This window comes from Ranitomeya imitator, chromosome 6 (assembly GCF_032444005.1).
Source record: "Ranitomeya imitator isolate aRanImi1 chromosome 6, aRanImi1.pri, whole genome shotgun sequence".
In the NCBI taxonomy this organism is placed as follows: Eukaryota; Metazoa; Chordata; class Amphibia; order Anura; family Dendrobatidae; genus Ranitomeya; species Ranitomeya imitator.
Window position 1 is genome coordinate 21,683,659 of NC_091287.1, and position 22,772 is coordinate 21,706,430.

The 22,772-nt window shown below is 41.6% G+C and overlaps 1 protein-coding gene across 3 annotated transcripts in view; it reads left to right on the top strand.

Annotated features, from left to right (window-relative positions):
- Window positions 1-22,772, top strand: part of DGKB (diacylglycerol kinase beta) — a 790,513-nt gene that overhangs the window by 166,923 nt on the left and 600,818 nt on the right. For all 3 annotated transcript variants that reach the window (XM_069729311.1, XM_069729309.1, XM_069729312.1), the window contains exon 4: window positions 19,460-19,480. In XM_069729311.1, coding sequence (XP_069585412.1) covers window positions 19,460-19,480 — 21 coding nt within the window. The remainder of the gene's footprint in view (window positions 1-19,459; window positions 19,481-22,772) is intronic.

A 22,772-nucleotide genomic window follows, 5' to 3' on the forward strand; every position in this document is an offset into this window, starting at 1 on the left:
AAAAAAGGCTTTCTATGGCCCACTGAGTGAGAGATGACGCACACAGGAGTCAGGAGTGGCACACAAGCCCAGAGGCCAATATTTATCTCCCACTGATTGATATAGTGATTTTTTCAGGTAGATTTTGGAACCCAAATCAAGCTAAAAAAAATAATAGGCTTTCTATGGCCCACAATTGGAGAGAGAGAGATGGCACACCCAGGAGTCAAGACTGGCACACAAGCAGAAAGGGCAATATTAATCTCCCACTGATTTGTTTTTTTTTGTTTTTTCAGGGAGACTTTAGGAAAAAAAAAATAGAATAAAATGATTTTTTCAGGAAGAATTTAGAAACCAAATAAAATCAAATGATTTTTTCAGGGAGAATTTAGAAAACAAATAAAACAAAAAAAGGCTTTCTATGGCCCACTGAGTGAGAGATGACGCACACAGGAGTCAGGAGTGGCACACAAGCCCAGAGGCCAATATTTATCTCCCACTGATTGATGTAGTGATTTTTTCAGGTAGATTTTGGAACCCAAATCAAGCTAAAAAAATAATAGGCTTTCTATGGCCCACAATTGGAGAGAGAGAGAGAGAGATGGCACACCCAGGAGTCAAGACTGGCACACAAGCAGAAAGGGCAATATTAATCTCCCACTGATTTTTTTTTTTTTTTTTTTTTTTTCAGGGAGACTTTAGGAAAAAAAAAAAATAGAATAAAATGATTTTTTCAGGAAGAATTTAGAAACCAAAGAAAATAAAATGATTTTTTCAGGGAGAATTTAGAAAACAAATAAAACAAAAAAAGGCTTTCTATGGCCCACTGAGTGAGAGATGACGCACACAGGAGTCAGGAGTGGCACACAAGCCCAGAGGCCAATATTTATCTCCCACTGATTGATGTAGTGATTTTTTCAGGTAGATTTTGGAACCCAAATCAAGCTAAAAAAAATAATAGGCTTTCTATGGCCCACAATTGGAGAGAGAGAGAGAGATGGCACACCCAGGAGTCAAGACTGGCACACAAGCAGAAAGGGCAATATTAATCTCCCACTGATTTGTTTTTTTTTTTTTCTTTTTTCAGGGAGACTTTAGGAAAAAAAAAATAGAATAAAATGATTTTTTCAGGAAGAATTTAGAAACCAAATAAAATAAAATGATTTTTTCAGGGAGAATTTAGAAAACAAATAAAACAAAAAAAGGCTTTCTATGGCCCACTGAGTGAGAGATGACGCACACAGGAATCAGGAGTGGCACACAAGCCCAGAGGCCAATATTTATCTCCCACTGATTGATGTAGTGATTTTTTCAGGTAGATTTTGGAACCCAAATCAAGCTAAAAAAATAATAGGCTTTCTATGGCCCACAATTGGAGAGAGAGAGAGAGATGGCACACCCAGGAGTCAAGACTGGCACACAAGCAGAAAGGGCAATATTAATCTCCCACTGATTTGTTTTTTTTTTGTTTTTTTTTCAGGGAGACTTTAGGAAAAAAAAAAATAGAATAAAATGATTTTTTCAGGAAGAATTTAGAAACCAAATAAAATAAAATGATTTTTTCAGGGAGAATTTAGTAAACAAATAAAACAAAAAAAGGCTTTCTATGGCCCACTGAGTGAGAGATGACGCACACAGGAGTCAGGAGTGGCACACAAGCCCAGAGGCCAATATTTATCTCCCACTGATTGATGTAGTGATTTTTTCAGGTAGATTTTGGAACCCAAATCAAGCTAAAAAAATAATAGGCTTTCTATGGCCCACAATTGGAGAGAGAGAGAGAGATGGCACACCCAGGAGTCAAGACTGGCACACAAGCAGAAAGGGCAATATTAATCTCCCACTGATTTGTTTTTTTTTTGTTTTTTTTTCAGGGAGACTTTAGGAAAAAAAAAAATAGAATAAAATGATTTTTTCAGGAAGAATTTAGAAACCAAATAAAATAAAATGATTTTTTCAGGGAGAATTTAGAAAACAAATAAAACAAAAAAAGGCTTTCTATGGCCCACTGAGTGAGAGATGACGCACACAGGAGTCAGGAGTGGCACACAAGCCCAGAGGCCAATATTTATCTCCCACTTTTTTTTTTTTGTTCCAGGGAAAATTTATAAACCCAATAAAAAAATAATAAATAGGCTTTCTATGGCCCACTATCTGAGAGACAGAGAGAGATGGCACGCTTAGGACTGGCACACAAGCCCAAAGGCCAATATTAATCTCCCTTTTTTTTTTAAGGGAGAATTTATAAAACCAAAAAAAAATAAATAAATAGGCTTTCTATGGCCCACTATTTGTGAGAGAGATGGCACGCTCAGGACTGGCACACAAGCCCAGAGGCCAATATTAATCTCCCACTTTTTTTTTTTTGTTCCAGGGAAAATTTATAAACCCAATAAAAAAAAAGAAAAATAAATAGGCTTTCTATGGCCCACTATCTGAGAGAGAGAGATGGCACGCTTAGGACTGGCACACAAGCCCAAAGGCCAATATTAATCTCCCACTGATTGATTTATTGATTTTTTCAGGTAGAATTTAGAACCCAAATAAAGCAAAAAAAAAAAAAAAAATGGGCTTTCTATGGCCCACTGAGTGAGTGATGATGCACACAGGAGTCAGGAGTGGCACACAAGCCCTGAGGCCAATATTTTTCTCCCACTGATTGATGTAGTGATTTTTTCAGGTAGATTTTATAACCCAAATCAAGCAAAAAAATAAATAGGCTTTCTATGGCCCACTGAGTGAGAGATGACACAGACAGGGATGGCACTCTAGCAGAAATGTCAATCTAAAGGTACCGTCACACTTAGCGACGCTGCAGCGATACCGACAACGATCCGGATCGCTGCAGCGTCGCTGTTTGGTCGCAGGAGAGCTGTCACACAGACAGCTCTCCAGCGACCAACGATCCCGAGGTCCCCGGTAACCAGGGTAAACATCGGGTAACTAAGCGCAGGGCCGCGCTTAGTAACCCGCTGTTTACCCTGGTTACCAGCGTAAAAAAACAAACAGTACATACTTACATTCAGCTGTCTGTCCCTTGCCGTCTGGTTCCTGCACTGACTGCTGGCCGCAAAGTGAAAGTGAAAGCACAGCACAGCGGTGAGTCACACAGCGGTGACTCACCGCTGTGGCTGTGCTCTGCTTTCACTTTATGGCCAGCAGTCAAGGCAGGAACCAGACGGCAAGGGACAGACAGCTGAATGTAAGTATGTACTGTTTGTTTTTTTACGCTGGTAACCAGGGTAAACAGCGGGTTACTAAGCGCGGCCCTGCGCTTAGTTACCCGATGTTTACCCTGGTTACCAGTGAAGACATCGCTGAATCGGTGTCACACACGCCGATTCAGCGATGTCTGCGGGGAGTCCAGCGACGAAATAAAGTTCTGGACTTTCTTCCCCGACCAGCGATCTCCCAGCAGGGGCCTGATCGCTGCTGCCTGTCACACTGGACGATATCGCTAGCGAGGACGCTGCAACGTCACGGATCGCTAGCGATATCGTCTAGTGTGACGGTACCTTTAATCTCCCACAAAAAAAAAAAAAAACAGGGAGTGTCCTTCAATTACTATCTCCCTGCAGTAATCTCAGCCAGGTATGGCAGGCAGCAATAAGGAGTGGACTGATGCACAAATTAAATAAAAAGTGTGTACAAACCAAAAAGATAGCTGTGCAGAAAGGAAGGAACAAGAGGATTTGTGCTTTGAAAAAAGCAGTTGGTTTGCACAGCGGCGTACACACAGCAATGCAGCTATCAGGGAGCCTTCTAGGGCAGCCCAATGAGCTACAGCGCTGAGGGGGAAAAAAAAAATGTAGCTTCCACTGTCCCTGCACACCGAAGGTGGTGTTGGGCAGTGGAAATCGCTACAGCACAAGCGGTTTGGTGGTTAATGGACCCTGCCTAACGCTATCACTGCTTCTGACGAAGCGGCAGCAACCTCTCCCTAAGCTCAGATCAGCAGCAGTAAGATGGCGGTCGGCGGGAACGCCCCTTTATAGCCCCTGTGACGCCGCAGACAGCAAGCCAATCACTGCAATGCCCTTCTCTAAGATGGTGGAAACCAGGACCTATGTCATCACGCTGCCCACACTCTGCGTTTACCTTCATTGGCTGAGAAATGGCGCTTTTCACGTCATTGAAACGCGACTTTGGCGCGAAAGTCGCGTACCGCATGGCCGACCCCGCACAGGGGTCGGATCGGGTTTCATGAAACCCGACTTTGCCAAAAGTCGGCGACTTTTGAAAATGAACGACCCGTTTCGCTCAACCCTACTCATCACTACTTCTTGTAGGATCCCAACATGCTGGTGAGACAAGACTTATCCTTCATGAATCCATCCTGGTTGTTATTATACTATTCTCTGCAATATATTTCTGCAGGTCGTCTTTCATAATGCCCTCAAAAATGTTGATATTTACACTTTCTTACCTTTCTTCAATATCGGTACCATGTCAGCCATCCTCCATTCCTATGGCTCCGACCCTGTAGCAAGAGAGTCTAATGATGTGCAGTATTATTTGTGTTTTTCTCCTTACATGACTGATGGTCGCAGCATGTGTTCTTATTTCTCGGAGGAATCTTATGTGCATTTTGTCAGTACTCAATAAAACAAGCACAATTACACGGAAAAACATTTTCCAGGAAGAAATTCTTAAAACGTGGTGAGATCCCAGGAAATTGAGGACGGGTGGTGACCGTGTTATCTCAGTGATACAACATACAAGTCTAATCGTTCTCATTATCCCACGGCTGCTACTTTCAGGATTTATTGTCGTTCACAAAGTGGCGTTTTAAAGCAACAGGACATATGCCTCAGAATTTTGGCCTTTTTCCTTTTTTCTCGTCTATACAGGCTCAGACTGGCCCATAGGGGAACATGGCAATTCCCCGGTGGGCCCCCTGTGCAGATCTGGGCCATCAACTCCATTCTGTGGGCAGTACTTGTCATAATTCACTTGATTCACTCTGTACGGAAAAAAAAATTCAGCATCTCACAATTCATGAACCAAACTACTCAGTTTATAATTATATAGAGATATACAGTTAGGGCCAGAAATATTTGGACAGTGACACAATTTTCGCGAGTTGGGCTCTGCATGCCACCACATTGGATTTGAAATGAAACCTCTACAACAGAATTCAAGTGCAGATTGTAACGTTTAATTTGAAGGGTTGAACAGAAATATCTGATAGAAAATGTAGGAATTGTACACATTTCTTTACAAACACTCCACATTTTAGGAGGTCAAAAGTAATTGGACAAATAAACATAACCCAAACAAAATATTTTTATTTTCAATATTTTGTTGCAAATCCTTTGGAGGCAATCACTGCCTTAAGTCTGGAACCCATGGACATCACCAAACGCTGGGTTTCCTCCTTCTTAATGCTTTGCCAGGCCTTTACAGCCGCAGCCTTCAGGTCTTGCTTGTTTGTGGGTCTTTCCGTCTTAAGTCTGGATTTGAGCAAGTGAAATGCATGCTCAATTGGGTTTAGATCTGGAGATTGACTTGGCCATTGCAGAATGTTCCACTTTTTGGCACTCATGAACTCCTGGGTAGCTTTGGCTGTATGCTTGGGGTCATTGTCCATCTGTACTATGAAGCGCCGTCCAATCAACTTTGCAGCATTTGGCTGAATCTGGGCTGAAAGTATATCCCGGTACACTTCAGAATTCATCCGGCTACTCTTGTCTGCTCTTATGTCATCAATAAACACAAGTGACCCAGTGCCATTGAAAGCCATGCATGCCCATGCCATCACGTTGCCTCCACCATGTTTTACAGAGGATGTGGTGTGCCTTGGATCATGTGCCGTTCCCTTTCTTCTCCAAACTTTTTTCTTCCCATCATTCTGGTACAGGTTGATCTTTGTCTCATCTGTCCATAGAATACTTTTCCAGAACTGAGCTGGCTTCTTGAGGTGTTTTTCTGCAAATGTAACTCTGGCCTGTCTATTTTTGTTATTGATGAATGGTTTGCATCTAGATGTGAACCCTTTGTATTTACTGTCATGGAGTCTTCTCTTTACTGTTGACTTAGAGACAGATACACCTACTTCACTGAGAGTGTTCTGGACTTCAGTTGATGTTGTGAACGGGTTCTTCTTCACCAAATTAAGTATGCGGCGATCATCCACCACTGTTGTCATCCGTGGATGCCCAGGCCTTTTTGAGTTCCCAAGCTCACCAGTCAATTCCTTTTTTCTCAGAATGTACCCAACTATTGATTTTGCTACTCCAAGCATGTCTGCTATCTCTCTGATGGATTTTTTCTTTTTTTTCAGCCTCAGGATGTTCTGCTTCACCTCAATTGAGAGTTCCTTTGACCGCATGTTGTTTGCTCACAGCAACAGCTTCCAAATGCAAAACCACACACCTGGAATCCACCCCTGACCTTTTAAATACATCATTGATTACAGGTTAACGAGGGAGACGCCTTCAGAGTTAATTGCAGCCCTTAGAGTCCATTGTCCAATTACTTTTGGTCCCTTGAAAAAGAGGACGCTATGCATTACAGAGCTATGATTCCTAAACCCTTTCTCCGATTTGGATGTGGAAACTATCATATTGCAGCTGGGAGTGTGCACTTTCAGCCCATATTATATATATAATTGTATTTCTGAACATGTTTTTGTAAACAGCTAAAATAACAAAACTTGTGTCACTGTCCAAATATTTCTGGCCCTAACTGTATGTTTTACCGTGTTGTATGAATCCTGTTGCCCATGACTTTCAGATTTCTGCATCACTAACACTCACAGGAACATCAGTCTCCCATGTACTTCAATTGCACAGAAGTTTAATTGCACTAGTGATGGACAGTCCGGCTCTCCTGGCTCCATTCACCAAAAAGAGTCAGCTCTTTAGGTTCCTAAATGGATCCTTTTTAAATATGTGATCACAATGACATTAATGCATGTCAAAATGCTGCTCACCCACGGACAAAACTCCGCCTACTTGCTCTTAGCCAATTAAGTTGATGAGTGGGTGGAGTTTAGTTCAGTTGGGCGGAGTTATGTCCGCCGGACACCAGAATTTTACGCCCAGTGAGAGTCATTCAGAGAATTTAGTGGTTCTCACTGGGCTGCCGGCTCCTATCGTACACAGCAGGGGGTCGGATTATTCACAAATGACCCATCACTAAATTTCACATGGATAGGAAGTGTGCATGTAGAGTTGTTGCTGTGAGTGCAGAGATCATGTGTGCAGCCGAGTCAGAACCAGACAGCAGAGCGGAGCAGCTACTCTTAGAAACTACATTGATATACCCTAGGGATTCCCGGTAGAAGGGCCACGAGGGGCAGGTGAAGGACTCTGCCATCCAACTAATTCATCGCTTTATCGGCATGCTAAATTTGCAGAATGGGCAAAGCAAAAATTGGAACAGGACCCTCAGTTTACACAGAACATTCAGTTCAGTGATGAGGCATTCTTTTTTGGGTGGACCATTTATATGGATACACATAAATAACATGGGAATGGTGACAGTTTTCTTGCGTAGGGCGTCTTGCATTGAAATCTGCTGCAATGACCCGGGTACTGCATTCTCCAGATAGTAACACAATTTCTATCCGCTCCTCACGTGTTAACCTCTGCGACATGTCAATGGCTGTAAACAAAGAGAAACTTGTAAATAACTCATGAAAGTTACGTTAAAACCAAGCACACCATTGTTTTTCTTGTGAAATTCTCAATGAGTTTGATGTGTCACATGACCTACTTCCCATTGGGAAAAAAAATAATTTGAATCCAAAATGGCCGACTTCAAAATGGCCACCATGGTCACCACCCATCTTGAAAAGTTTTCCCCCTCTCATATGATATCACCAACCATTCGCATTTTATTTAGGTGTATCCACACAAATGGCCCACCCTGTAGAATAGTTCAGCATATGCCCATATTTCTGCTAATCTGTACAATTCCTTCTCTGCTCCACTACATTATTCACATCTTCTTTCAGTATTCCCCTCTTCTTTGGAATTACCTGCCTGACTCTATCTATAACCCTTCAACTTCCAATACCTTAAATGTGTGTTCTTCCAAAGTCATTTTCTTAGGATATCATGAAAGTGTAGGAGTTGGCAGAGTTGGCAGAGTTGGCTTGGCTGTTTGTTGTAAGCTTCCTGTACATTCATATAACTTTTCAGAATAAACTGTCCTGTGTGAATACATGAGGAATAACACTTTTTTCTGGCTATTGTATAACTGGTATCTTGCATTTTCACCATATTTTTCTTGTGGAGGCTTCATATTTTATTTGCAATCTACTCTGAGCTGGTGGGAGGAAACAAGCTGGTATAATCACTTCCATATACAGCACTTAGAGATATGAGATGTCCCGCTCTTCATTTCCTTTTTTAGCACACAAATGCAATCATCAGCAGCATGGAAAACATTACGTAGCAATAATGAGCACTCTACAGGAGAGAGCGAGGACCCCACTGACCATAAGAGCTTACACTCTACAGGAGAGAGGACCACACTGATCATAAGAGCTTACACTCTACAGGAGAGAGAGGACCCCACTGATCATAAGAGCTTACACTCTACAGGAGAGAGAGGACCCCACTGATCATAAGAGCTTACACTCTACAGGAGAGAGAGGACCCCACTGATCATAAGAGCTTACACTCTACAGGAGAGAGAGGACCCCACTGATCATAAGAGCTTACACTCTACAGGAGAGAGAAGACCCCACTGACCATAAGAGCTTACACTCTACAGGAGAGAGAGGACCCCACTGACCATAAGAGCTTACACTCTACAGGAGAGAGAGGACCCCACTGACCATAAGAGCTTACACTCTACAGGAGAGAGAGGACCCCACTGATCATAAGAGCTTACACTCTACAGGAGAGAGAGGACCCCACTGACCATAAGAGCTTACACTCTACAGGAGAGAGAGGACCCCACTGATCATAAGAGCTTACACTCTACAGGAGAGAGAGGACCCCACTGACCATAAGAGCTTACACTCTACAGGAGAGAGAGGACCCCACTGACCATAAGAGCTTACACTCTACAGGAGAGAGAGAGAGGACCCCACTGACCATAAGAGCTTACACTCTACAGGAGAGAGAGAGAGAGGACCCCACTGACCATAAGAGCTTACACTCTACACTAGAGAGAGGACCCCACTGATCATAAGAGCTTACACTCTACAGGAGAGAGAGGACCCCACTGATCATAAGAGATTACACTCTACAGGAGAGAGAGGACCCCACTGACCATAAGAGCTTACACTCTACAGGAGAGAGAGAGGACCCCACTGACCATAAGAGCTTACACTCTACAGGAGGGAGAGGACCCCACTGACCATAAGAGCTTACACTCTACAGGAGGGAGAGGACCCCACTGACCATAAGAGCTTACACTGTACAGGAGAGAGAGGACCCCACTGACCATAAGAGCTTACACTCTACAGGAGAGAGAGGACCCCACTGATCATAAGAGCTTACACTCTACAGGAGAGAGAGAGGACCCCACTGACCATAAAAGCTTACACTCTATAGGAGAAAGAGGATCCCACTGACCATAAGAGCTTACACTCTACAGGAGAGAGAGATGACCCTGCTGACCATAAGAGCTTACACTCTACAGGAGAGAGAGAGGACCCCACTGACCATAAGAGTTTACACTCTACAGGAGAGAGAGGACCCCGCTGACCATAAGAGCTTCCACTCTACAGGAGAGAGAAGACCCCACTGACCATAAGAGCTTACATTCTACAGGAGAGAGAGAGGACTCCGCTGACCATAAGAGCTTTCACTCTACAGGAGAGAGAGAACCCAGCTGACCATAAGAGCTTACTTACACTCTACAGGAGAGAAAGATGATTCCACTGACCATAAGAGCTTACACTCTACAGGAGCAAGAGGACCCCACTGACCATAAGAGCTTACACTCTACAGGAGCAAGAGGACCCCACTGACTATATATATACAGTGGGGCAAAAAAGTATTTAGTCAGTCAGCAATAGTGCTAGTTCCACCACTTAAAAAGATGAGAGGCGTCTGTAATTTACATCATAGGTAGACCTCAACTATGGGAGACAAACTGAGAAAAAAAATTCCAGAAAATCACATTGTCTGTTTTTTTAACATTTTATTTGCATATTATGGTGGAAAATAAGTATTTGGTCAGAAACAAACAATCAAGATTTCTGGCTCTCACAGACCTGTAACTTCTTCTTTAAGAGTCTCCTCTTTCCTCCACTCATTACCTGTAGTAATGACACCTGTTTAAACTTGTTATCAGTATAAAAAGACACCTGTGCACACCCTCAAACAGTCTGACTCCAAACTCCACTATGGTGAAGACCAAAGAGCTGTCAAAGGACACCAGAGACAAAATTGTAGCCCTGCACCAGGCTGGGAAGACTGAATCTGCAATAGCCAACCAGCTTGGAGTGAAGAAATCAACAATGGGAGCAATAATTAGAAAATGGAAGACATACAAGACCACTGATAATCTCCCTCGATCTGGGGCTCCACGCAAAATCCCACCCCGTGGGGTCAGAATGATCACAAGAACGGTGAGCAAAAATCCCAGAACCACGCGGGGGGACCTAGTGAATGAACTGCAGAGAGCTGGGACCAATGTAACAAGGCCTACCATAAGTAACACACTACGCCACCATGGACTCAGATCCTGCAGTGCCAAACGTGTCCCACTGCTTAAGCCAGTACATGTCCGGGCCCGTCTGAAGTTTGCTAGAGAGCATTTGGATGATCCAGTGGAGTTTTGGGAGAATGTCCTATGGTCTGATGAAACCAAACTGGAACTGTTTGGTAGAAACACAACTTGTCGTGTTTGGAGGAAAAAGAATACTGAGTTGCATCCATCAAACACCATACCTACTGTAAAGCATGGTGGTGGAAACATCATGCTTTGGGGCTGTTTCTCTGCAAAGGGGCCAGGACGACTGATCCGGGTACATAACAGAATGAATGGGGCCATGTATCGTGAGATTTTGAGTGCAAACCTCCTTCCATCAGCAAGGGCATTGAAGATGAAACGTGGCTGGGTCTTTCAACATGACAATGATCCAAAGCACACCGCCAGGGCAACGAAGGAGTGGCTTCGTAAGAAGCATTTCAAGGTCCTGGAGTGGCCTAGCCAGTCTCCAGATCTCAACCTTTGGAGGGAGTTGAAAGTCCGTGTTGCCAAGCGAAAAGCCAAAAACATCACTGCTCTAGAGGAGATCTGCATGGAGGAATGGGCCAACATACCAACAACAGTGTGTGGCAACCTTGTGAAGACTTACAGAAAACGTTTGACCTCTGTCATTGCCAACAAAGGATATATTACAAAGTATTGAGATGAAATTTTGTTTCTGACCAAATACTTATTTTCCACCATAATATGCAAATAAAATGTTAAAAAAACAGACAATGTGATTTTCTGGAATTTTTTTTCTCAGTTTGTCTCCCATAGTTGAGGTCTACCTATGATGTAAATTACAGACGCCTCTCATCTTTTTAAGTGGTATAACTTGCACTATTGCTGACTGACTAAATACTTTTTTGCCCCACTGTATATATAAAGGGAACACTTAAACAACAGAATCTAACTCCAAGTAAATCAGACTTCTGTGAAATCAAACTGTCCACTTAGGAAGCAACACTGGTTGACAATCAATTTCACATGCTGTTGTGCAGATGGAATAGACAAAAGATGGAAAGTATTGGCAATTATCAAGACACACTCAATAAAGGAGAGGTTCTGCAGGTGATGACCACAGACCACTTCTCGGTACCAATGCTTTCTGGCTGATGTTTTGGTCACTTTTGAATGTTGGTTGTGCTTTCACACTCGTGGTAGCATGAGACGGACGCTATAACCCACACAAGTGGTTCAGGTAGTGCAGCTCATCCAGGTTGGCACATCAATGCGAGCTGTGGCAAGAAGGTTTGCTGTGTCTGTCAGCGTAGTGTCCAGTGGCTGGAGGCACTACCAGGAGACAGGCCAGTACACAAGGAGATGTGGATGATGCCGTAGGAGGGCAGCAACCCAGCAGCAGGACCTCTACCTCAGCCTTTGTGCAAGGAGGAACAGTAGGAGCACTGACAGAGCCCTGCAAAATGACCTCCAGCAGGCCACAAATGTGCATGTGTCTGCACAAATGATTAGAAACGGACTCCATGAGGATGGTCTGAGTGCCCGACGTCCACAGATGGGGGTTGTGCTCACAGCCCAACACCGTGCAGGACACTTGGCATTTGCCACAGAACACCAAGATTGGCAAATTTGCCACTGGCACCCTATGCTCTTCACAGATGAAAGCAGGTTCACATTGAGCACATGTGACAGACTTGACAGAGTCTGGAGACGCCATGGAGAGTGATCTACTGCCTGCAACATCCTTCACCATGACCGGTTTGGCAGTGGGTCAGTAGTGGTGTGGGGTGGCATTTCTTTGGAGGGCCACACAGCCCTTCATGTGTTTGCCAGAGGTAGTCTGACTGCCATTAGGTACCGAGATGAGATCCTCAGACCCCTTGTGAGACCATATGCTGGTGCGGTTGGCCCTGGGTTCCTCCAAATGCAGGACAATGCCAGACCTCATGTGGCTGGAGTGTGTCAGCAGTTCCTCAAGATGAAGGCATTGAAGCTATGGACTGGCCGGCCCGTTCCCCAGACCTAAATCCGATTGAGCACATCTGGGACATCATGTCTTGCACCATCCACCAACGTCACGTTGCACCTCAGACTGTCCAGAAGTTGGCGGATGCTTTAGTCCAGGTCTGGGAGGAGATTCCTCAGGAGACCATCCGCCACCTCATCAGGTGCATGCCAAGGTGTTGTAGGGAGGTCATAGAGGCACATGGAGGCCACACACAATACTGAGCACATTTCCTTGTCATGAGGAATTTCCACTGAATTTGGATCAGCCTGTAACTTCATTTTACACTTCGATTTTGAGCATCATTCCAACTCCAATATATATATACTAGCTATTGAACCCGTTCTACGCCCTTGTGGCGAGCATTTATATTGTTATATGGTCTCCATCCTGGTATGTGCTGCTCCCATCTTGCTCCCCCATCCTGTCATGTGCTGCTCCATCCTGCGCCCCCATCCTGTCACGTGCTGCTCCACCCTGCGCCCCCATCCTGTCATGTGCTGTTCCAACCTGCATCCCCATCCTGTCATGTGCTGCTCCAACCTGCGTCCCCATCCTGTCATGTGCTCCCATCCTGCGCCCCGTCTTGTCATGTGCTGCTCCCATCCTGCCCCCATCCTGTCATGTGGTGCTCCCATTGTGCGCAACCATTCTGTCATGTGCTGTTCCCATCCTGCGCCCCCATTCTGTTGTAACGTGCTGCACCCATTCTGCCTGTTCCTGTTTCCATGCTGCCATATGTTGCTCCCATCTTTCTCTCTCTGGCTGTACTGCCCGAGTGCGGCTGTGCTGAGTGTGGCTGTGCTGTGTGCGGCTGTGCTGCCCGAGTGCAGCTGTGCTGCCTGAGTGCGGCTGTGCTGCCTGAGTGCGGCTGTACTTTCTGAGTGCAGCTATACTGAGCGCGGCTGTACTTTCTGAGTGCAACTATACTGAGCGCGGTTGTACTGCGTGAGTGTGGCTGTACTGTGAGTGTGGCTGTACTGCGTGAGTGTGGCTGTACTGTGAGTGTGGCTGTACTGCGTGAGTGTGGCTGTACTGCGTGAGTGTGGCTGTACTGTGTGAGTGTGGCTGAGTGTGGCTGTACTGTGTGAGTGTGGCTGTACTTACTGCCTGAGTGCGGCGCTGGCTATAATGGATACAGCACCCCTGCAGCCAGCACAGCGAGGGCCGACTCCGCCCAATCGCGTCACTGGTCACATGCTGGTGACATTATCGAAGGTCCTGGAGCTCCGCAGGGCTCTACATCTACCCTGATGAGAGCTGCAGAGCACGGAGCCCCCTTGGCCGCTATATTATGGGGGATACACGGGTGTGTGGAGCCCCCATGGCCGGTATATTGGGGGGGATAAGTAAGTTCGGCTGCGTTTCTGTTGTCCAGACTGCGCAGGCGCGGTGTGTCACGCTTGCACAGTCTATAAAGACTTCGGACAGAGTGACGCTCCCATTGTTATATTATAGATTTATATTTATACACAGCTCTGGCAAAAATTAAGAGACCACCACATCACAACCCCAGCCCAATCTCCAGACCTGAACCCCATTGAAAACCTTTGGAATGTAATCAGGAGGATGATGATAGTCACAAGCCATCAAACAAAGAACTGCTGACATTATTGTACCAGGAGCCGTGTGAAAGACTGGAGGAAAGCTGCCAAGACGCATAAAAGCTGTGATTAATAATCATGGTTATTCCACAAAATATTGATGTCTGAACTTTTCCTGTGTTAAAACATTAGTATTGTTGTTTCTAAATGATTATTAACTTGTTTTCTTTACATTATTATTTGTGTTTTTTTATTTTTTTATTTATTTTGACCATTTCTCCTTTTCAGAAAAAAAAACAAAATTTATTGCTTGGAACATGGGAGCCATGTTGTCAGTAGTTTATAGAATAAAAGAACAATTTACATTTTACTCAAAAATATACCTATAAAGAAAAATTCAGACAAACTGAACATTTTGCAGTGGTCTCTTAATTTTTGCCAGAGCTGTATATATTATGGGAATCTGCGTAGCAACACAGAATGATATTAGCTCCCTGCTGCTTCAGCAGTGTGTGTATTGGTCCTTGGCAAGGGAATTTTTTTACAAATTGCATACAAACCTCAAAGTGTTCGAGTTCACGTGAAACCGTGTTTTTCTGTAATCTTGAGGTGGATCGATCCGCTCATCTGGGTTTGTATATTTTCCCAGTGTTGGTCTGGGTTTCCTCCGGGTTCTCCGGTTTCCTCCCACATTCCAAAGACATACGGATAGGGATTCTAGATTGTGAGCCCCAACGGGGACAGTGATGATAATGTGTGCAAAATGTACAGCGCTCCGGAATATGTTAGCGCTATACAAAAATACAGATTATTATTATTATCATCTCTATTATTTAACATGAATAAAAATATCACAGTTGCATTATTCTTTCTGCATTTAACAAAAAAAAATAAATATATAAATGTAGCGCTTGCACATGTGATAGCACAATGGTGCATAAACAAATTAAACCTCGTCAATCAAAAACAAAGCTACTTAGAAAAAAATAAGTTTTGACTATCGTAATTTTAACCTTTTGAAGGTGAAAACAAATAAAAATTCTTCTGAGAATCGCATCAGCAACATTTCTTAGTGATCAAATTAAAACTTTGTAGCGTTCCACTGCCTCTCTCCTCTTTATGGTTTTTGTTTATCGCTTTATTTTTTTAAGTTTGGCGGAAAATATATTGACATCATTGTAGATATTTGTGTAATGTGCAAGTACATAATTCATATAATCACACCTGAAGGACACACGTTCTGCACAGGGAGCGTTTACTGGCACTTTTCACCCCGATTGTTACATTAATTAGCAAAGAATATTGAACCCATTTAATGATGTTGTAGAAATATTCAGCCATATTGTGTCATAAGACCTGATAGCGCACAGTGTATCCGCGGTGTAATGCCGTCGTGACGCCTCTATCAGCGTTTTTATTTCTGGATTGAGATGTCCTTTGGCTATTTGATCTGTTGAAATAATAAGAGGGATGTCGAGGGGCGACTTGTACAATGTGACTGAAGGAATCTCATTAGACACTTCAATGAATGTTCCCTCACTGCCGACCTACGAAAGGGAATATTCTGTCCCTCATTTATCATACTAATAATACCGAATCTGCAAAAACCCTAGTCCATGCCCTCATCATCTCCCGCCTTGACTACTGCAACCTCCTGCTCTGTGGCCTCCCCTCTAACACTTTCGCACCCCTCCAATCTATTCTAAACTCTGCTGCCCGACTAATCCACCTGTCCCCCCGCTATTCCCCGGCCTCTCCCCTCTGTCAATCCCTGCACTGGCTCCCCATCACCCAGAGACTCCAGTGCAAAAGCCTAACCATGACATACAAAGCCATCCCCAACCTGTGTCCTCCATACATCTGTGACCTCGTCTCCCGGTACTTACCTGCACGCAACCTCCGATCCTCACAAGATCTCCTTCTCTACTCCCCTCTTATCTCCTCTTCCCACAATCGCATACAAGATTTCTCTCGCGTATCACCCCTACTCTGGAACCCTCTACCACAACATATCAGACTCTCACCTACCATCGAAACCTTCAAAAAGAACCTGAGGACTCATCTCTTCCGACAAGCCTACAGCCTGCAGTGACCACCGATCGACCAAACCGCTGCATGACCAGCTCTACCCTCACCTACTGTATCCTCACCCATCCCTTGTAGATTGTGAGCCCTCGCGGGCAGGGTCCTCTCTCCTCCTGTACCAGTTATGACTTGTATTGTTTAAGATTATTGTACTTGTTTTTATTATGTATACCCCTCCTCACATGTAAAGCGCCATGGAATAAATGGCGCTATAACAATAAATAATAATAATAATAATAACATCAGCCTCGGAAAACGGATTATGGTATTTGTACAGACTGAAGTGTTACGAGATCAGAATAAAATAAGAATTTTCATGTCTTAAAATGAATAATAATAATAATAATAATAATATGTCTACTGAATGCATCACTATAACCAGCCGGTCCAGCAGAAAGCCATGCACATGGTGAGGTGCAAATCATTGTTCAGACGTCCAGTAGAGGAATATGAGAAGCCCATAGAAATCATTTCAAAATGATCCCAGCAATTCCCAGTCGAAACCACCTAGCGTCAGCAGTGCAAGCATTGGGTGTATTGACATTGGCTACCATGTGCCATAGTCTGCCAGGCATATTGCCATTGACAACTGGATATGATCGTAGACGGCCATTTGGAGCCATTATAATGCATCATGTTGCTTCCACGCAGGAGAGGTCCTGGTGCTCACAAAATTCACACGAGTTGCACAAACGATCACTACATGTCACTCTGTAAACATAAGGATGAATGACCTTGGGGAGATCAAAACATCCAACACCGCGGAGACACCATCACGTGTTTCTCAACGCAAGCAATAAATAGCCAGGTCTTTCACCGGGAAGGAACAACCACGGGAAGGGCAGCATCCAAAAAGGAAAACCACCTATGCCAAAACATGGCATCCATCCACAGACAGCTGTTTCGGGGTATTTGCCCCTCATCAGTGTGGAGTAGGAAACTGGCAAATACCCCGAAACAGCTGTCTGTGGATGGATACATGTTTTTGCATAGGTGGTTTTCCTTTTTGGATGCTGCCCTTCCCGTGGTTGTCCCTTCCCGGTGAAAGACCTGGCTATTTATTGCTTGCATTGAGAAACATGTGATGGTGTCTCCGCAGCTTTTCTACATGCATTTGCATATTTCCCATAAGGGATGGGGGCAGTGTTCTGGAATCACTGCGTTGAGAAACATGTGATGGTGTCTCCGCGGTGTTGGATGTTTTGATCTCCCCGAGGTCATTCATCCTTATGCTTATAGTCCTTCTTACTAGGCACTCCTCCTGATAGCCAGTTTCCTACTCCACACTGATGAGGGGCAAATACCCCGAAACAGCTGTCTGTGGATGGATACCATGTTTTGGCATAGGTGGTTTTCCTTTTTGGATTCTGCCCTTCCCGTGGTTGTTCCTTCCCGGTGAAAGACCTGGCTATTTATTGCTTGCCTTGAGAAACACGTGATGGTGTCTCCACGGCTTTTCTACATGCATTTACATGTCATCTGTGACGGTCTTCGGTAAGTGAGAGGAAAATCAAACTGTCCCTGGAACTGGGACCCTAATTATCCCTGTCCCGGGGGTACTCTTGAAGTTAGAGAGGCCTGAGGCTCCGATCTTACTATGCTCCTGTTAAACCCTAATCTTTCCCCTCCCCCACCTCATGAGACATGGGATAGAAATGTAACGTAAACAAGTCACAAAGACAAAACAGGGATAACAGAAAACCTCTATTATATAAAAGCACTAACCAAAAAAAGGGAGGAGGATAGGGACAGGGAGGAATAAACTAAATAGGAACAGGGACCAGGCGATAAATACACACGTACTGCAGCAAACCACAGAACACTACTACAACAACGTTACTCCAACCACTTAGCTTTAGCACACAGCACAGGAAGACAAATCTTTCACCAGCAGGGACTAACCACCCAGAACCTGTATATATAGAGTAAGCAAATGATAAGCAGTTGCAGCTGAGAACAACCAGACTGTATGGTCTCAGCCAGCATGGAAAGAGTCCTTAACCCTCTCAGCACCGAAGGAAACAAAATCCATTTAAAATAGGACATGAATCACACAGTCTCTAAAGAAGACCTGCGATTCATTAACCGACGTGACCGTCTAACTCTAGGTCTTCCAGCGGGATATGATACGCTCGTGACACTTCCTGATACAAAACACCAGAATTTGGAATGTGCCAATGGTGCCACGGGTTGCGGTCCGATATTCTTTGATGTAAATGTGAACACAGCCTGTAACATGAATGAAGTTCTGCAATTTTATGCAAAGCTAAAAAATATAGACGCCTTCTGGTTTGTTTGTTATTTTTCTTTAAATGCATGTCATTTTGGTTAAAAATCATTTTTTTAAAAGTTTTGCATCGGTTGCCTTAAAATAAACCTCTATGTTGAATTAACTATTGTTGACTGCAGAATGAGTTAACCGAGTGTCAATCAGTGAGATTGGTTTGGTGACGAAGTTCATAACTTTTAACACTGTTCCTCTGGGCTCCTCTCAGCCGATTCATGATCATGAGAAAGATGAGCTAAACTTGGTCAAAAATCAGCTGAGAGGAGATAATTTTATTCAAAATTACATGATTAAATTTAATTAAATTGTTCCCAAAGATGTCTATATTCTTCATCTAATCCCAAGCGCGATGATTATTTGTTACTACGTGGTTTTTTTATGGCACACTCTACTTCCTAACGTAATTTTTGTTCAACTTATCTTCATTTACTGAACTTTATTTCATAGCGTAGTTACAGATGTGGGTTAAATAAAAAACAGCAAGGACTTTTTTTTTATCCTCACATGAATTAATTTTTAAAACCCATGTTTAAAAAAAAACAATAAAAAAAAGGTTAAATAAATGAAGATAATGAAATGGAAAATTTTGGATTGTTTAATTTCAATTTTTTTATGAAATTCCATTCCCACTTTTATTGTTTTATATTTTATTTCTTTACATTATCTTTATCTTTATCTGCATCGTAACACACTTCCTATCAACTTTCATATATATAAGTTTTTTACATTCTTGATAAGTTTCAGTAATTGACAGACACAGAGATATTTATAACATTGTACAGTATTCAAAAATAATGCAAAAGCCATCAAAAAGACATAATGTATATTACAATGAGAAATAATATTGTGTAACGTATACACAAAAAATGTACGGACAAAATGTTACATCTCAAACACTTGTTAATATATCTTCTAATTTTATCTTCACATGTCATCCAGAAACAGGATATTCTGAATCAAGTAAGTAATTTTTAAATTACTAAAATACATTTCAAATATTTGACTTGTTTCTACAAAATGTATGATAAAAATCTGAGGAATTACCTCAAAATCCCATTGATAGTGAATTATATAGTAAATATAGTCTTGTACATAGGAGCAGTATTATAGTAGTTATATTCTTGTACATAGGCGCAGTATTATAGTAGTTATATTCTTGTACATAGAGGCAGTATTATAGTAGTTATATTCTTGTACATAAGGGGCAGTATTATAGTAGTTATATTCTTGTACATAAGGGGCAGTATTATAGTAGTTATATTCTTGTATATAGGGGCAGTATTATAGTAGTTATATTCTTCTACATAGGGGCAGTATTATAGTAGTTATATTCTTGTACATAGGAGCAGTATTATAGTAGGTATATTCTTGTACATAAGGGGCAGTATTATAGTAGTTATATTCTTGTACATAGGGAGCAGTATTATAGTAGTTATATTATTGTACATAGGAGCAGTATTATAGTAGTTATATTATTGTACATAGGGGGCAGTATTATAGTAGTTATATTCTTGTACATAGGAGCAGTATTATAGTAGTTATATTCTTGTACATAGGAGCAGTATTATAGTAGTTATATTCTTGTACATAGGAGCAGTTTTATAGTAGTTATATTCTTGTACATAGGGAGCAGTATTATAGTAGTTATATTATTGTACATAGGAGCAGTATTATAGTAGTTATATTATTGTACATAGGGGGCAGTATTATAGTAGTTATATTCTTGTACATAAGGGGCAGTATTATAGTAGTTATATTCTTGTACATAGGGAGCAGTATTATAGTAGTTATATTCTTGTATATAGGGGCAGTATTATAGTAGTTATATTCTTGTACATAGGGGCAGTATTATAGTAGTTATATTCTTGTACATAGGGGCAGTATTATAGTAGTTATATTCTTGTACATAGGAGCAGTATTATAGTAGTTATATTCTTGTACATAGGAGCAGTAATATAGTAGTTATATTCTTGTACATAAGGGGCAGTATTATAGTAGTTATATTCTTGTATATAGGGGCAGTATTATAGTAGTTATATTCTTCTACATAGGGGCAGTATTATAGTAGGTATATTCTTGTACATAAGGGGCAGTATTATAGTAGTTATATTCTTGCACATAGGGGCAGTATTATGGTAGTTATATTCTTCTACATAGGGGCAGTATTATAGTAGTTATATTCTTCTACATAGGAGCAGTATTATAGTAGGTATATTCTTGTATATAGGGGCAGTATTATAGTAGTTATATTCTTGTACATAGGGAGCAGTATTATATTAGTTATATTCTTGTACATAGGGGCAGTATTATAGTAGTTATATTCTTGTACATAGGGGCAGTATTATAGTAGTTACATTCTTGTACATATGGGCAGTATTATAGTAGTTATATTCTTGCACATATGGGCAGTATTATAGTAGTTATATTCTTCTACATAGGGGCAGTATTATAGTAGTTATATTCTTGTACATAGGAGCAGTAATATAGTAGTTATATTCTTGTACATAAGGGGCAGTATTATAGTAGTTATATTCTTGTATATAGGGGCAGTATTATAGTAGTTATATTCTTGTACATAAGGCGCAGTATTATAGTAGTTATATTCTTGTACATAAGGGGTAGTATTATAGTAGTTATATTCTTGTATATAGGGGCAGTATTATAGTAGTTATATTCTTGTACATAAGGGGCAGTATTATAGTAGTTATATTCTTGTACATAAGGGGCAGTATTATAGTAGTTATATTCTTGTACATAGGGAGCAGTATTATAGTAGTTATATTCTTGTACATAGGAGCAGTAGTTAGGTAGTTACATTCTTGTACATATGGGCAGTATTATAGTAGTTATATTCTTGCACATAGGGGCAGTATTATAGTAGTTATATTCTTCTACATAGGGGCAGTATTATAGTAGGTATATTCTTGTACATAGGGGCAGTATTATAGTAGTTATATTCTTGTATATAGGGGCAGTATTATAGTAGTTATATTCTTGTACATAAGGGGCAGTATTATAGTAGTTATATTCTTGTACATAAGGGGCAGTATTATAGTAGTTATATTCTTGTACATAGGGAGCAGTATTATAGTAGTTATATTCTTGTACATAGGAGCAGTAGTTAGGTAGTTACATTCTTGTACATATGGGCAGTATTATAGTAGTTATATTCTTGCACATAGGGGCAGTATTATAGTAGTTATATTCTTCTACATAGGGGCAGTATTATAGTAGGTATATTCTTGTACATAGGGGCAGTATTATAGTAGTTAAATTCTTGTATATAGGGGCAGTATTATAGTAGTTATATTCTTGTACATAAGGGGCAGTATTATAGTAGTTATATTCTTGTACATAAGGGGCAGTATTATAGTAGTTATATTCTTGTACATAGGGAGCAGTATTATAGTAGTTATATTCTTGTACATAGGAGCAGTAGTTAGGTAGTTACATTCTTGTACATATGGGCAGTATTATAGTAGTTATATTCTTGTACATATGGGCAGTATTATAGTAGTTATATTCTTCTACATAGGGGCAGTATTATAGTAGGTATATTCTTGTACATAGGATCAGTATTATAGTAGTTATATTCTTGTACATAGGAGCAGTATTATAGTAGTTATATTCTTGTACATAGGGGGCAGTATTATAGTAGTTATATTCTTGTACATAGGGAGCAGTATTATATTAGTTATATTCTTGTACATAGGGGCAGTATTATAGTAGTTATATTCTTGTACATAGGGGCAGTATTATAGTAGTTATATTCTTGTACATAGGGAGCAGTATTATATTACTTATATTCTTGTACATAGGAGCAGTATTATAGTAGTTATATTCTTGTACATAGGGAGCAGTATTATATTAGTTATATTCTTGTACATAGGAGCAGTATTATAGTAGTTATATTCTTGTACATAGGGGCAGTATTATAGTAGTTATATTCTTGTACATAGGGGCAGTATTATAGTAGTTATATTCTTGTACATAGGGAGCAGTATTATATTACTTATATTCTTGTACATAGGAGCAGTATTATAGTAGTTATATTCTTGTACATAGGGAGCAGTATTATATTAGTTATATTCTTGTACATAGGAGCAGTATTATAGTAGTTATATTCTTGTACATAGGGGCAGTATTATAGTAGTTATATTCTTGCACATATGCAGGGCCGTATTTAGAGTTTCTGCTGCCCTAGGCACTTTTAGCGCTGCCTCCCCCTCTGGTGAGTATGACACTATCGGCA